General features: G+C 38.4%; 1 protein-coding gene across 4 annotated transcripts in view; it reads left to right on the top strand.

The window, feature by feature from the left end:
- Positions 1–12875, top strand: part of TAF4B (TATA-box binding protein associated factor 4b) — a 167856-nt gene extending 154981 nt beyond the window's left edge. Inside the window, exons 15-16 of one of the 4 annotated variants that reach the window (XM_058438534.1) lie at positions 10702–10816; positions 11023–12872. In XM_058438534.1, the coding sequence (XP_058294517.1) occupies positions 10702–10816; positions 11023–11186 (279 nt within the window). In that variant the 3' untranslated portion in view covers positions 11187–12872. Of the gene's footprint in view, positions 1–10647; positions 10817–11022 lie in introns of those variants that run through there. The other 3 variants (XM_032152604.1, XM_058438535.1, XM_058438536.1) reach the window with 3 other exon arrangements.
- The last annotated feature ends 2461 nt before the right edge of the window (positions 12876–15336 follow it).

The following is a 15336-nucleotide window of genomic DNA, read 5'->3' as shown; positions in this document are numbered from 1 at the left end:
TTTACTATAGTGGGTATTGAATATTGTCAAGGCTTATACAAATTTATTTGTTTATTTAATTTTCATATGAGTTTTCTCTTATTCTCTTAATTGGGTTTTAAATTAAATTTAAATTATCTTAACTTAGTTTTCTCTTTCTTTCAATTTATTCTCTTACGTTGATATTTTAATTTTAACTAACTTTTTTTTTTTTTTTTTTTTGAGATGGAGTTTCACTCTTGTCACCCAGGCTGGAGTGCAGTGGCACGATCTCAGCTCACTGCAACCTCTGCCTCCCGGGTTCAAGCAATTCTCGTGCTTCAGCTTCCCGAGTAGCTGGGATTACAGGCATGCACTATCACACCCAGCTAATTTTTGTATTTTTAGTAGAGATGGGATTTCACCATGTTGGCCAGGCCGGTCTTGAACTCCTGACCTCAGGTGATCCACCCACCTCAGCCTCCCAAAGTGCTGGGATTACAGACCTGAGCCACCGCACCCAGACAATTTTAACTAACCTTTTAATCCTGGGATAAATCCCACTTGGTCATAATATGCAATTGATTTTACATGTTACTAGATTCAATTTTGCTATTCATTTAGTCTGTTGAGGATTTTTGCATCTATGTTCATGCATAATATTGATCTGTAATTTTCTTTTGTTGTAATGTCTTTGTTAGCTTGCTTTGAATTGTGCTCATACAATGTGCTGGGAAGTATCCCTTCTTCCTGCCATTTTTGTTTGAAAAAGTTTGTGTAGAAATGGAGTTACTTTCTCTTTAAATGTGTGATAGAATTTATCAGTGAAGCCATCTGGACCAGGAATTTTCTAGGCTGGGAAAACTCAATATTGGATTTTCTTTCTTTTGGTATCAGCTTTTGAAAATTGTATTTTTCAAATAATTTTTACACTCATCTAAGTTGCTGGAATTGTTTACATGAATTGATTAACCATGTCTCCTTTTAATGTCTGTAGCGATGTTATCCCTTCTTTCATTTCTGATATTGATCATTTGTGTTTTTTCCCTTTTTCCTGATCAGTCTAGATAAGGGTTTACAAATTTTATTAATCCTTTCCAAATACTAACTTACAGCTTTAATTTTTTCAAAAAATTTGTCTGTTTTCTATTGTATTGATTTCCACTCCTATTATTTCTATTATTTTCCTTTCTTCTATTTATATTGAGTTCTTTTTCCAGCCTCTTAAGGTGGAAGCCTGTAATTGACCTTACACATTTCTTTTCTACATTTAAAGCTATACAATTCCATTAGTTTTCTACTTTAGCCTCAACCCTACAAATTTAGATATGTTGTGTTTTTATTATCAACTTTGAAGATATTTCCTAACTTCCATCCTGGTATCTTTTTTGACCTACAGATTATTTAGAAGTATGTTGTTTAATTTCCAAATGTTTGGTTTTTCATTGTGGTCAGAGAACATAGCCTGATTTTAGTCCTTTAAGTTTACTACGACTTGGGCTTGCATGGTTTATCTTGATGAATACTGAATGTCTTTCTCGTGAATTGCCTCCTTTTGTCCTCGCGAATTGATCTTCCTTTCTAGTAATATTCCTTGTCTTGAAGTCTTTGTTTTTTTAAAAGTTTTATTTTAGTGCTTTGCTTGATACTATTATAGCCATGTCAGCTTTCTCACCCTTAGTATTTACATAGTTTATCTTTTCTCCTTTGGTTTACTTCCACCTTATCTGTGTCTTTATTTAAAGCGGGTCTCTTATAAATAACATATAATTGAGTTTTGATTTTTTTTTTTACCAGAATGAAAATTCATTTGGAGTGTTTGGTTCAATAGTTAATGTAAATACTGCTATGACTGGATTTAAGTCCATTGTCTTGCTATTCGTTTTTAATTTTCCCAGGTTTTTTCTCCTTTTCTGCCATCTTTTGAGTTAATCAAAACAGTATTTTAGTATTCTATGCTACGTTGTCTGTTTCCTTTTTAGTTAATAGTCTTATTTATATACTTACTTATCTTTTGAGACAGAGTCTTGCTCTGTCACCCAGGCTGGAGTGCAGTGGCACAATCATTACAGCCTCGACCTCCCAGGTTCAAGCGATCCTCCCACCTCAGCCTCTGGAATAACTGGGACCACAGGCACACACCGCCACGCTTGGCTAATTTTAGCATTTTTAGTAGAGGTAGGGTTTCACCACGTTGCCCAGGCTGGTGTTGAACTCCTGGGCTCAAGTGACCTGCCTGCCTCGGCCTCCCAAAGGGCTGGGGTAACAGGCGTGAGCCACTGTGTCTGGCCCTTTTATTTTTTTTAATGGTTGCTGTGACTCTGTTCAAAGGTACAATGTGCATCCTTAACTGACTACACTTGGCTTTGAATTAATACCACTTCACACAAAATGGAAGAGTCTTTTAAAACCAAGTAATTTGGCTGAGCGCGGTGTTTCACGCCTGTAATCCCAGCACTTTGGGAGGCCAAGGCAGGTGGATCACCTGAGGTCAGGAGTTTGACACCAGCCTGACCAACATGGAGAAACCCCATCTCTACTAAAACTACAAAAGTTAGCTGGGCTTGGTGGCAGGTGCTTGTAATCCCAGCTACTCGGGAGGCTGAGGCAGGGGAATCACTTGAACCTGGGAGGCAGAGGTTGCGGTGAGCCAAGATCACGCCATTGCATTCCAGCCTGGGCAATGAGTGAGACTCTGCCTCTAAATAAATAAATAAATAAAACCAAACCAAATAATTATACACACCCTTCCATCCTTTGTGCTATTGTTGTCACCTACTTTACTGCTACGTATGTTCTAACCTCCCTGGTATGTTATTATTAATGGTCATATATCTTTTAAAGAATTTATGAAAAGAAAAATGGTTTTTTTATGTTTCCAATTTCTAATGGTTTTTCTTTTTTTCTATAAATTCATATTTCATTCTAGAGTTATTAGCCTGTATGCAACTCACCAACTCTAGAGTTACTAGAGTTTTAAACAAAACTACTATTAATACATTTAAAGATATTGATAAATTCACCTTTAGTTTTGAGGCACAGCAGCCCTTATTATATTGTAGCTCTTTCTTATGTTCACAATTCTCCAAGGAAAAATCAAAGCTAATTCTTAAAGAAAAATGTTTAGCAGTCCTTTGAAGAAATTTTAAGAAAAAATAGGTAAAACCGATCTCTTTACATAGTTTATGTGAGTTTTCAGAGGACTTTGCAAGTGTCTTAGTAAAAGTTTAAAGAAAATAACCATAGTATAAGTGGGAAAGTCTTGACATGAGGTTGTCAGTTGGCCATAGGAAGTAATCAATTTACTGCCTTTCAGAATTCACTGTTTATTTGGCTTTTTGCTGTTCTTCTGTGTCGAATTCCTTGGTGGGCCGAAGCACTTTCTTAACGTTTGGAGAAAATGGCAGAAAATAGTCTTTTGAACAAATTCCATCTAGTGGCAGCTTGGTTGGGGATGAGTAGGTGAGGTAAGACGTTAGAGGGCTGAGTAATAGTTGAATGAACCATCAAAGGACTTTACATACCCCACCTTTCACCCCAGATTGGTTTGGCTTAAAGCTAAGAATGACAGAGGATCTTGAATTAGAGGGTCCAAAGCTCATAGTGTGGTTTATTTTCACTGTTTATTCATATAAGTGATGTTATTGGGTAACTCCAAACACATGGTTCTCCTACAAATGATATCACCTACATGCCAAACACTGTAAAGTATTCACAGGTACAAAATCTTTTTATTCTAGTAAGTGATAAGTTAATGAGATAATTACATTGCACTGAAGACGTATGATGGTAGAGGGAAATAAAAAGTACTACTAAAGTGCATAGGAGTTGCACCTGGGCTAGACCTGGGGTAAGTTTGTGTTTGTAGGCACTGGGGAGAAATGATATCCTAGCTGAATCCTAAAGAACTTAGATGATGTGACAATAAGGATAGGATCAGTGGAGTTCATTGAAGAGAGAATGCTATGTGCAATTAATTGTCTGTATCAAAGAGGAAAAATATTTTGTTCCTAATCAATAGTTTGAGACAAGAAGAAAGGAATGAGAGATGAGACTAGGGAGGGAAACGTTGGTGTGGTCATGGATGGCTATATATGTCATGCTTAGATGTTTAGACTTGGTTCTTGTAGGAAAACCTTAGCCACTGGAGCATTTCAAGCAAGAAAACAGTATTGTCAGATTATTTATTTTTGAAAGATCATTCTCACTGCAGTGTAAGCAATATTAACACTGGCAATAGGGAGGTTTCTTAGAAGGCTGTTGAAGTAATCTAGGCAGAAGATAATGGAAGTGAAAATATAGAAGTAGATGGCGTAGAAACTATTAAGAGGGTAGAATAGATAAGTGGCAGATGGACTATAGAGAAAGAGTCGAGGATGACATCCAGTTTTCTGGCTTAGGCATTCCTTGAAATAAAGAAGAGGAGGAAGGGAAGGAATGATAGTTTGAAACATGTAGAATTTGGGATACTTATAATACATTCAATTGGAAGTCATTAAGAAATTGAACAGTGGCATCCAGAAAATGAGAGAGCGTTCTGTTGGAGATAAAGATGGGGGTGATCATTAGCTATGACAGGCAGTATATTATCTTTATAGCGCTCATAATTACAGAGCTAGAATTGTAAATTGAAGCCAGTGATTCCATGTCACATCAGTGTTTTCTTCTGTAAAGTACTATTGAAACATAGACATTTAGAAGTGATAAAACGGGGCAGAAGTTAACATGCAGTGTTGTCTGTATTCTGAAATAACTAGAAAGGAATAAAATGAAGGTGATAAAGATGAGAGCTCTGTTGCTTCAGAAGTTCTGCTTGTTGACCAGCAGAGGGCAGTCAATTTTGAAGCTCAGTATTTTTCTGTCCTGTGTTCGCCTTCAAGGCCTAGAAGCTTGGGTATTGTGAATATAGATTTTCAGTGTTCTTGTAACACTGGGTCAGGTATCCAGGGCACATTTATTTATTTTTGCTTCTGAGACTTAGAAGATGTTCAGTTTTTTTTTTTCTGGAGCCAGGTCTTCATTTTACTTCCTATTTCTCACGTTTGGACCTTGTTTCCTCCTTAAAGCTGAAAAGACTTGAGCCATCCCTTAAGAGCTGCCATGGTGGCATGAGGTTGGGGCTTAGTGTAAATCAGGTAGAATCTGAGAATGTCATGAATCTTTGCCTCTTGATTCCTCTATTAAGAAATTCTCAGTTTTTGTGTTTGGTTAACTATTCAGATTCAGGGACACAAATTTTGCTTTTATTAGTCGTAGGATTCAGGGAATTGAATGAAAGAGATTGACTTTTAGTTTCTAGAGACAATATTGATAAGCTTAGTTGATTCTGTTCAGCAGCAGGCTCCTCCACTATTTAATTTGAGGGGTGTAAGAAAAACTTACTGTCCACCTGTCACATGTCTGAAATGCCTATCAGTCTACTTTGGAGCTTTAGGCATTCAAGGCTCCTTTAAAATTCAGAAATTTCGGCCGGGCGCAGTGGCTCACGCTTGTAATCCCAGCACTTTGGGAGGCCGAGGCGGGCGGATCACGAGGTCAGGAGATCAAGACCACGGTGAAACCCCGTCTCTACTAAAAATACAAAAAATTAGCCGGGCATGGTGGCGGGCGCCTGTAGTCCCAGCTACTCGGAGAGGCTGAGGCAGGAGAATGGCGTGAACCTGGGAGGCGGAGCTTACAGTGAGCCGAGATCGCGCCGCTGCACTCCAGCCTGGGCGACAGAGCGAGACTCCCTCTCAAAAAAAAAAAAAAAAAATTCAGAAATTTCACTGAGAGGGACAAGGTAAGTATGGCAGCACAATTTGTGTGTTCAGTAACCAGTGATTTAGTGAAGACTTGAGAGAATAGGACCTGGGTAGGAAAAGTTTAACTAGTTTTAACTATGGGATGGGAAAAAAGGTCTGGAGCTAGAATTACACTGTTTCCTGTTTGTAAACCTTCAGTGCCTTCCTACTGACTAGGGAATTCATTATGAGAATAGGGCCAACATTTATAGAGCGTATGCCATTCTCATTTCATCTTCAAACCAGCCATATGAGATAATTAGTATTACTATCTCTAGTTTGCAGATTGGGAAACTGAGGCACAGAGAAATTAAGTAATTTGAAATTGCCTATGGAGGAGACAATGAGTGTTTGCCACCATTCAGTTCTGTGTATCTTATGCCGCCTAGCACAGTTCTTGCCCATAGTAGGTACCCAGTAACCCAGATAATTTTGAATGGAATCAGAACATGGACTAGCATGAAGCTACATTACCGTGGATGGTGGCTCTTGGGAGGAGAGGCCCGTATGGAGTCACTGCAAACCCCAGCAGGATTCCTGAAGTCACTGGGTTCATAAAGATGTCCTTTCTGCTTCTAACTTAGTAAAGCAGTCATCTAATTTAAGGATATGTGGAAAAAGAAGTAGAAAAATCTTTAAAGGTTTTATTTCACAAGTACACTGCTGTATTAAGTTGAAGGGATAAAAATTGGATTACTAGTTATTTTTAGTTATTTGGTATCGTTATTAAAATGGTGTTATTTATCTAAAATTGGTAACTGATGATTTTCCATTTTTTCTTGTTAGAGCAATAGAGTTCCTCAAAAGTTTCATTATAAAAACAAGAAACTTAGTTTAGTGGTATAACAAAACAAATTAGGTGAGATAAGTTGTTAGTGGGCTGGGTAACATTAATGAATAACAATTATGAAGGCTAACATAATTGATCTGGCAATTTTAGAAGATGTTAACATTTAGGTTTCAGTCGGCTTCCTAGGACATCTGTTGTGCACCTGGGAAATGAATTGGTTGTTTCATCTTTCATTTTCACCCAGGCGAAGAATCCAGATTAAGGAATATCCTCATGTAGAAAGTTACATGGGAAAACCTTCTATTTCTGAAACGAAGAGTACACTAACAATGAGAAGAATAAACAGCGTTTTTTTTTTCTTCTTACAAACTCTGGGCCCTTAACCACATTAGTATTCTTTGTGATTTCTAATGTGACCAGAAAGCAGTCCTAGTCAGCTCTGGGGAAAGGACTTGGTGAGGCAGAGGAAAATTAAAACTGATGGTGAAAAAGCAGGTTTGGTTTTTATGGCTGTAAGTTATCTGTGTACTCTCTGCCCCCTTGACTGTGAATAACTGAGAGTAGCTGGTTATTCTGGCCAGGTCATTGTGATTGACAAGTTACAATTGTGGACTTTGCCAAATCATAAGCTCAGGAATAAAAATACTATTTATTTTGTATTCAGATTCAAGAAAGATTGACTTTCTAAGTTAGCTGCTATTTGGGGGAAGAGAATGCTATCACCTTCGTAAAGTTGTGAATTATGAAAGACATTTCTGTTGGGTTACTGAATGTCCCTTGGGGTTTTTTTCATTTATAACATTGCCTCAGGCCCTCTGCTGCATCCTGTTGGAATGACCTTCTTTTCAACTCTGTGCTGGCAGCTGTAATATGGCTCTTTCCCCTGAATCCTTCAGGCTTGTCACATGACAAACATGAACTGTGACCCCTTTGTTCCTTACTCAGATGATTAGGTCTCTATTTTTTTTTTTTTTTTCTGTTTGACAATTTTGCCTTATTGTCTTTCCTTTCCCTCGACTCTTTGCTTCCATGTTAATTTCCTTCTGAGGCAAGGTTTTTGGGGTAGCAATTTAAATTTTTTATTGAAATATAGCATCAATATAGAAAGTACACAAGTCATAAGCTCACCACAGTTTTCACAGCATGAACACATTCATGTAGGCAGTAGTTAGATCAAGAAGGAAACATCACCAGAACTCCAGAAAACTTCACTCTCCTTCTAATCACTTCTCATCTCCCCCATGGGAACTCACTCTCTTGACTTTTTTTTTAGCTTTGCCTGTTTTGGGACTTGGTAGAAATTGAATCATACAGTATGAATTCCTTTGTGTCTGGTTCCTTTCATTGAACATTTTTGTGATACTCTTTCATGTTACCCAGTCATTATTGCTGTGTATTATTCCATGGTATGACTATTCCACAATTTATTGTACTCCTAATGTACTCATTCGGATTGTTTCTAGCTTAGGGCTCTTGTGAATGTAGTCATCCTTATACATATCTTTTGATGAACCCATGGCATATTTCTGGGTATTCACATAGATGTGGAATTGTCAAGACATTGTGTCTGTCTAGCCAGTTGTTTTAAAATTTCATATAAAACACCAAAGTACTGATTTTAGGAAAACTCTTAGAAGATTTATAAACATGTAGATACAGTTTTAGCATAATATATCTAATTTATGGCTAAAGAAATTGCCTCTAGTTAAATGTATTATAGTTGTTTTTTGTTTTTTAAGACAGAGTCTCACTCTGTCACCCAGGCTGGAGTGCAGTGGCGTGATCTTGGCTCACTTCAACCTCTCCCTCCCGGGTTCAAGCAGTTCTTCCACCTCAGTCTCCCGAGTAAGTGAGCTTACAGACACACACCACCATGCCCAGCTCATTTTTAATTTTTTTTTGTTAGAGATGGGGTTTCACCATGTTAGCCAGGCTGGTCTTGAACTCCAGACCTCAAGTGATTTGCTTGCCTTGGCCTAAACATATTGTAGTTTTAAACGGGTTACTCCTGTAAACAACAAAATTGCCACTCACTGCCAATTACATGTTTTAGTAACTTTCTTCCTAATATGTACTTTTTATTCAATTTTCCAAACAAAACTGAGCTTTTGGTCCCATTCTGCAAAAATCTTATGAAGATATTTTGATGGTAATAATTTACAATAGTTAAAATTACATCTGAGTTACACCATCTCTGAGTGTTGATGCTAGCAGAGTGACATGCTAGTGCTTCACTGCCAGGCTTAGCTGAAGTTCCAGAGGCTTACACTTGTACAAATTGCATTCATTACCAAGAACCCTGCAGAAGTGGCGAGAGACTGGCTCTATACTGTAGATGGGCTCTGGGATAAGTAGCCAAACAATTGTGCAGCTGAGACCAATTTTTTTTCCTCTTTTAGAATGTGGACTTTCCAAATTTTTTCCGTGGATACTTATGAACAAGTTTAACTTAATGAGTATAAAAATATGACTGCGATATCATGTCCCTCAAAAACTGGGTAGTATCTCTTAAAGAAGTTTTATTTGTCCATCAGATAAAGTACCCCTAAGTCATGCTGTGAACATGCATGGAATTAAGTTTGACTGATTTTGACCATGGTGTTTTGGAGACCTTAAGGGATTTCCTTCCCCTCCATGAAAACAAAACAAGAAACCCAAAAAGGTGGAAGGAGTAATTAAAATTTAATGGTTATAAAAGGACAGTAACAGAACCAGATTTTCTTCCTATGTTAGGTAAATATCTTTCCTTATGTATGTCTTTTGGGTGGATAAAAGAGAGTTGCCAGTACTATTGAGACGTTTTTTGAAACAAAGGATTTTGTTTTGAAACAAAGGTAAAAATTAAAGGATTTCATTTTTACAAAATTATCCTTTGAGAGTTTTGTGTTTTTCTTTTCTTCCAATTAAAAGTAATAGTATATAGACATATTGGTAATTCATATTGGTAAATATATTCAGAAAACTGTCTTAATTACAGGAGTGTTGTGTTTGCGTCATTTTAAAATGACATTTAGAATTCATGTTGTTCTGTTTTAAACCAGTACATTCAGTTTAGAAAATATTGTGGATAACCTGTGTTGTTCTGTGAACTCTGCTAAGCCCTAGAGGAGACAGAAACCATAGTCCTTGTCCTCAGAAAGCTTATGGTCTAGTGGGTATGTGGTGGTGGTGGGAGCATATACAAATTACTATAATACAACGTAAGGTAATTGCCACAGTGAGATTTCCCTGGATGAAGGACAGGTAGACCCATTTGAAATGGGTCTTAAAAGATGAGTAGATTGGCCTAGAATGGCCTCTTTGCTAATCTCTGCCTATTGGCAGAGAAGCCATGTGGCTGCAGTTAAGATGTCTTGTAAAGGAGCAATGGGAAGTGAGGCTAGAGGGAAGGAAGCCAGAGTGATGGGTTTATACCTGATATGGTGGATAATATAGCACAGTGGTTAAGAGCACTTACTTTATTTTTATTATTTTCATTTTTTTTGAGACAGAGTCTTACTCTGTTGCCCAGGTAGGAATGCAGTGGCGCGATCTCAGCTCACTGCAACCTCCACCTCACGGGTTCAATTCTCCTGCCTCAGCCTCCCTAGTAGCTGGGATTACAGGCATGCGCAACCACACCCAGCTAATTTTTTTATTTTTAGTAGAGATGGGGTTTCACCATGTTGGCCAGGCTGGTCTCAAACTCCTGACCTCAGGTGATCCACCCACCTCGGCCTCCCAAAGTGCTGGGATTACAGACGTGAGCTACTGTGCCTAACCAGAGCACTTACTTTAGGTCTAATTAGAAACTGAGTCACAGCTCAACTTTGCTGTGTGACCTTGAACAGATTGCTTAACCTATCTAAGCCCTGTTTCCTCATTTGATAAATGGGGGCAGCGCTCATATAACTGACTGCAATTTTGTATGATAGAAAAGAGATAATATATGAAAAGTGCTCAGCGTGGTTCTCAAGAAGCTGCTCTGAGCAATGGGGAACCATTGAAGATTTTGGAACCATGGCCTGGTGGGATCTGAACCATGAAAGGCCTTCATTGTTATTTTTTATTATTGACATACAAAAGACTGCATACATTTAAAGTATACATTTGATAGATTTTTATGTATGCATACAGCTATGAAATCATCACCACAATCGAAGTGATAAACACATCTTTCACTCTCAAAAGATTTGCGTTAAGACCTTTAAAGAGGGAAAGTCTGGCCTGCAATCACTGGAAAGAATGGAGCAAAGTAGAGCCTGGAAATGGAGAAACCAGTTCAGAGGCTATTGCCATGCTGCAGGTGAGCAGGAAAGAATGAATGAGGTCAGGTGATAGGTTTAATGGCCATTTGAGACTGGCTGCTGGAGGACAGGGTTAGGTCTTCATCATTACATTATCTCCAGTAGCTAATCCAGTGACCAGAGGGTAGTGGGCTCTTACATGCTAGAATTGACAGGGTTATGAAAGATTTTTATTTCAAATTGCTTTTCCTTTTATTATTTTTAGGGCTTAAAAGACAACCTTCTTGCTTCTGGGACATCCAGCCTGACAGCCACCAAACAGTTGCATCGTCCAAGAATCACGAGAATCTGCCTCAGGGACTTGATATTTTGTATGGAACAGGAACGGGAGATGAAGTATTCTCGAGCTCTATACCTGGCCCTTCTTAAGTGACCACTCCACTCTTCCATCCAGATCCTTGCTATTTACTGCCAAAGAAGACACAAAGAGCATTGTTGCACTGTCCTGAAATTTCAATTTCTGGAAAATAATCACCAACATGAAAGAGCATTGTTTACAGTTAGAAACTTTATTAACTCTTACCTATCCATCTCATGGGGCTCTTACAGACTCAAATTCATCTTTGTCTTCTGAAAATCAGTTATGAAATACACTTTGCACAGAATTAGGCATCTGCCTGTCTGTGCATTAAATTAAAGCAAGTTAAGGCCCTGTTTGTTACTGCCTGCCTCATTTGCCAGATTGTAGCAGGTGAGGTGTCTTTCCCTAATACAGCATGCATTGAGATGCAGGAGAAAGGAAGAGGCATAAGAAAATACAAGAATGACTATTTCATTCTATATTGAACCCGTCCCAAAATGGTAGGTTTTCTGGGCTGGAATCAGAAGTTGCTTAGCTAACTATGACAGTCACCTTCTGTACATGACAGGCCACAGAGTAGGGCCTGTGGTGACTTTGGTCGGCTGAGTTCCAATGTTGTCAAAACAAGACAAATGGGGATAGATTGTGCCTGGGGTTGCTAATTCTCTGCTTCATATCACCATATGCCGTTTCTGGTACCAAGTGAGGGGACATCCTTGTCAGGCAAACCTTAAAATTGAATCTACTGATATATCTTGTTGAAAAAATGGAAAAGGTGCAAAGTATTGGAAGGAACGTTAGGGCGTTGCTTTCAAACTGATGAGGGGAATGTGAAAATGGTATCATAAAACAGGAAATGTGCTTCATACGCCCAAGAAGGGAAGAGGTAGAATCGGAACTCCAAAACAACTGGTACATGCTTTGTTGATGGGCAAAAAAAATCACAGCACAACCAGAAAGGAGAATGTAACAGATGTTTTCAAATTAGAGTGTTTCAAAAAGAAAATATTATTTTTTGTTTTGTATTGTTTTAAATCCCAAGAAGGATAGTTTTTGTAGTTCCTTCTGTCATAATATCTTTAGTTATCCTAAGTTTTAAGCGTGTTGGCACATTTAAAAAATCCTAATTGATGATGAGAAATTTTTAACAATAAGACTTATGTTGGATTCTGTCCTTAAAAGGTACTGTCAATATTTCATTCTTGGGGATATGAGCTCTAAATATGAGAAGCAAGTTATATGTGTTCACCTGAGGAAGAAGCTGACGGACAAAGCAAACCCTCTTAAAAAAAAAAAAGAAAAAGAAAATCCCACTTGTGTGGAATACAGCTGATGAAAAATAATCACTGTAGTTAGAATCACATACAGAAAAAAATGATTGAATCCTCCAAGAAGGTATTTCAAAAATGGGAAATGCTATACTTATAAGAATTTGGAGGAAAAAAAACCACCTCACGTATGTTCTTCTTCATCCTGTTCTTCACATTGGGAATGTTATGGCCATATTCTACACTATAGTAAATTTTAAATTGGCCACATTTTTTTTGTTTCAGCAAGTTATGTAAAATGCTGTAAATTATGTGTATGTTAAAGTAGTACTTTAAGAAGAGATCTTTATCCAAAGTTGTTTTTGTATATTTAAATGCTTACCTTTATTTTTTGTAAAGTGCAGCATACTCATTTGTGTATAATCTTACTGATCAGATGTTTAAAATTATTTCAAATACTTCATTAAAATAATTATTTTATTATAAGAATAACTTTGCTCAGTCCCTGACTTTGAAAACCATTGTCCTTAGTAGTTAGCCCCTGATGTGCTCAAATTGCCGGGCTGTGAATTTTTCCTAGCTCGGATTGTGAGTTACTTTGGAGTATGGGCATTTTGGTTCCAGAAAGTCACTTCAGATCCAAGTTGTTGTATCACTTTCTTTGAAATAGTTGTAAATTTGCATGCTATTTGATTCACAAAGAAAGCTAAGCATACTCATTACAAAAGCTTTTCTTGCCTATCAGGGTTTTTTAACTAAGGTATTTTTCAAAATTTATTTTTAATATTCATTTTTAAACTTTGTTTTGTGAAATATATCTTACACAAGAAAGAACAAATAAGTGTATCCAAGGTATTCTTCTGTGCAGTTTGCAAAATGGTGGGCTTGGAGTAGATTTGATCTACAAATGCATTCTCCTTGACTCACATGGATTGCCAATGTTTTAATTCCCAAGAATCTATATTTCCATTTCTTTTGAGAAATTAGAAGATCTGGAATCCCTAGCTGTATCCTTTTGTATGGCAACAATCCACCAGAGCTAACCAGCAGCTGTCTACTTTAGATACACAGGCATAAGTTTACCTTCCTTTGCCTGATTCATTTAGGCATTGGAGTTCATGACCCTCTGCCTTCAATATTTATTTTGCAGCTGGGCCTCACACCTGTAATCCCCAGCACTTAGGGAGGCCAAGGTGGGAGGATTGCTTGAGGCTAAGGGTTTGAGACAGCCTGGGCAACATAGCAAGGCCCACATCTACAAAAAATGAAAGAATTAGCTGGGTGTGGTGATGTGCACCTGTAGTCCCAGCAACTCAGGAGGGTGAGGGAGGAGAATTGCTTGAGCCCAGGAGATTGAAGCTGCAGTGAGCTATGATCACACCACTGCACTCCAGCCTGGACGACAGAGCAAGACCCCATTTCAAAACAAAATGTGGCCGGCACGGTGGCTCACGCCTGTAATCCCAGCACTTTGGTAGGCTGAGGTGGGTGGATCATGAGGTCAGCAGTTCAAAACTAACCTGGTCAACATGGCGAAACCCCATCTCTACTAAAAATATAAAAGCCAGGTGGAGTGTCAGGCGCCTGTAATCCCATCTACTTGGGAGGCTGAGGCAGGAGAATCATTTGAACTCAGGAGGCGGAGGTTGCAGTGAGCTGAGATCATGCCATTGCACTCCAGCCTGGGTGACAGAATGAGATTCCATCTCAAAAAAAAAGCTGTGTGTGTGTGTGTGTGTGTGTGTGTGTGTGTGTATACACACATACACATATTTATCTTGGGTGATGAACAGTTAAAAAGTACCAGAAATTCTCCATCTGTTTACTTTTTTAAAGCAACTCTACTGAGGTGTATTTTACATTTAAAAAGTCTACCCATTTCATCTATTTACTTTGATTTGTTTCTATATTTTAGATACAGGGTCTTACTCTTTAGATCCAAGGTCTCACTCTGTCACCCAAAGCTGGAGTGCAGTTGTGTGGTGATGGCTCACCGTAACCTTGAACTCTTGGGCTCAGGCGGTCCTCCCACCTCAGCCTCTCAAGTAGCTGCAACTACTGATGAGTACCACCTTGCCCAGCTAATTTTGTAATTTTTTGTAGAGATGGGTCGTTGCTGTGTTGCACAGGCTGGTATTGAACTCCTGGGCTCAAATGATTCTCCTGCCTCAGCCTCCCAAAGTGCTAAGATTACAGGTGTAACCACCATGCCCAAACCCATTTACTTTTTTTGTTTGTTTGTTTTTGAGACGGAGTCTTGCTCTGTCGCCCAGGCTGGAGTGCAGTGGTGTGATTTTGGCTCACTACAACCTCTGCCTCCTGGGTTCAAGCGATTCTCCTGCCTCAGCCTCCCAAGTAGCTGGGATTACAGGGTTGTGCCACCACAGCTGCCTAATTATATATTTTTAGTAGAGGTGGGGTTTTAGTAGAACTCCTGACCCCAAGTGATCCACCTGCCTTTGCCTCCCAAAGTGCTGGGATTACAGGTGTGAGCCACCATGCCCAGCCCCCATTTACTTTAAATATGACTGAACGATCTTTTAAATGGTCTCCTGCTGAACATCTTTGATTCTTCTCTTTAAAATAAAAAAGTAAAGTTTAATATTTCTTAAGACCTGCATTTGAGGTAAATTTTGTAAGAATTTTGGAAAAACTTTATTTAGAATTAAGAATATTTATACTAGTTAGTCATGGTTACAGCAGAGAACACAAGCAGTGTTAAGGCATGTTCTTTAGAAAAATATGGAACCAAGTTCTCAAGCTGATTAGGTTGGACTTTATCTCTTTGCCTAGTTGTACTGTCAACCAACTGTTTATAAAACTTTTTCCTCAGCAAGACTCAGTGATTGTGCAGAGATAAAACTATAATGTGTCACGTGTTTACAGATGACCGAGTAGTCAGTTTTTATTTTGTTTTTAACATATCTTTTTAAACACTTTCATATGCCTC

Source organism: Hylobates moloch, unplaced genomic scaffold (assembly GCF_009828535.3).
Source record: "Hylobates moloch isolate HMO894 unplaced genomic scaffold, HMol_V3 SCAFFOLD_5, whole genome shotgun sequence".
Lineage (NCBI taxonomy): Eukaryota > Metazoa > Chordata > Mammalia > Primates > Hylobatidae > Hylobates > Hylobates moloch.
This window is presented reverse-complemented; position numbering and strand designations above follow the sequence as displayed.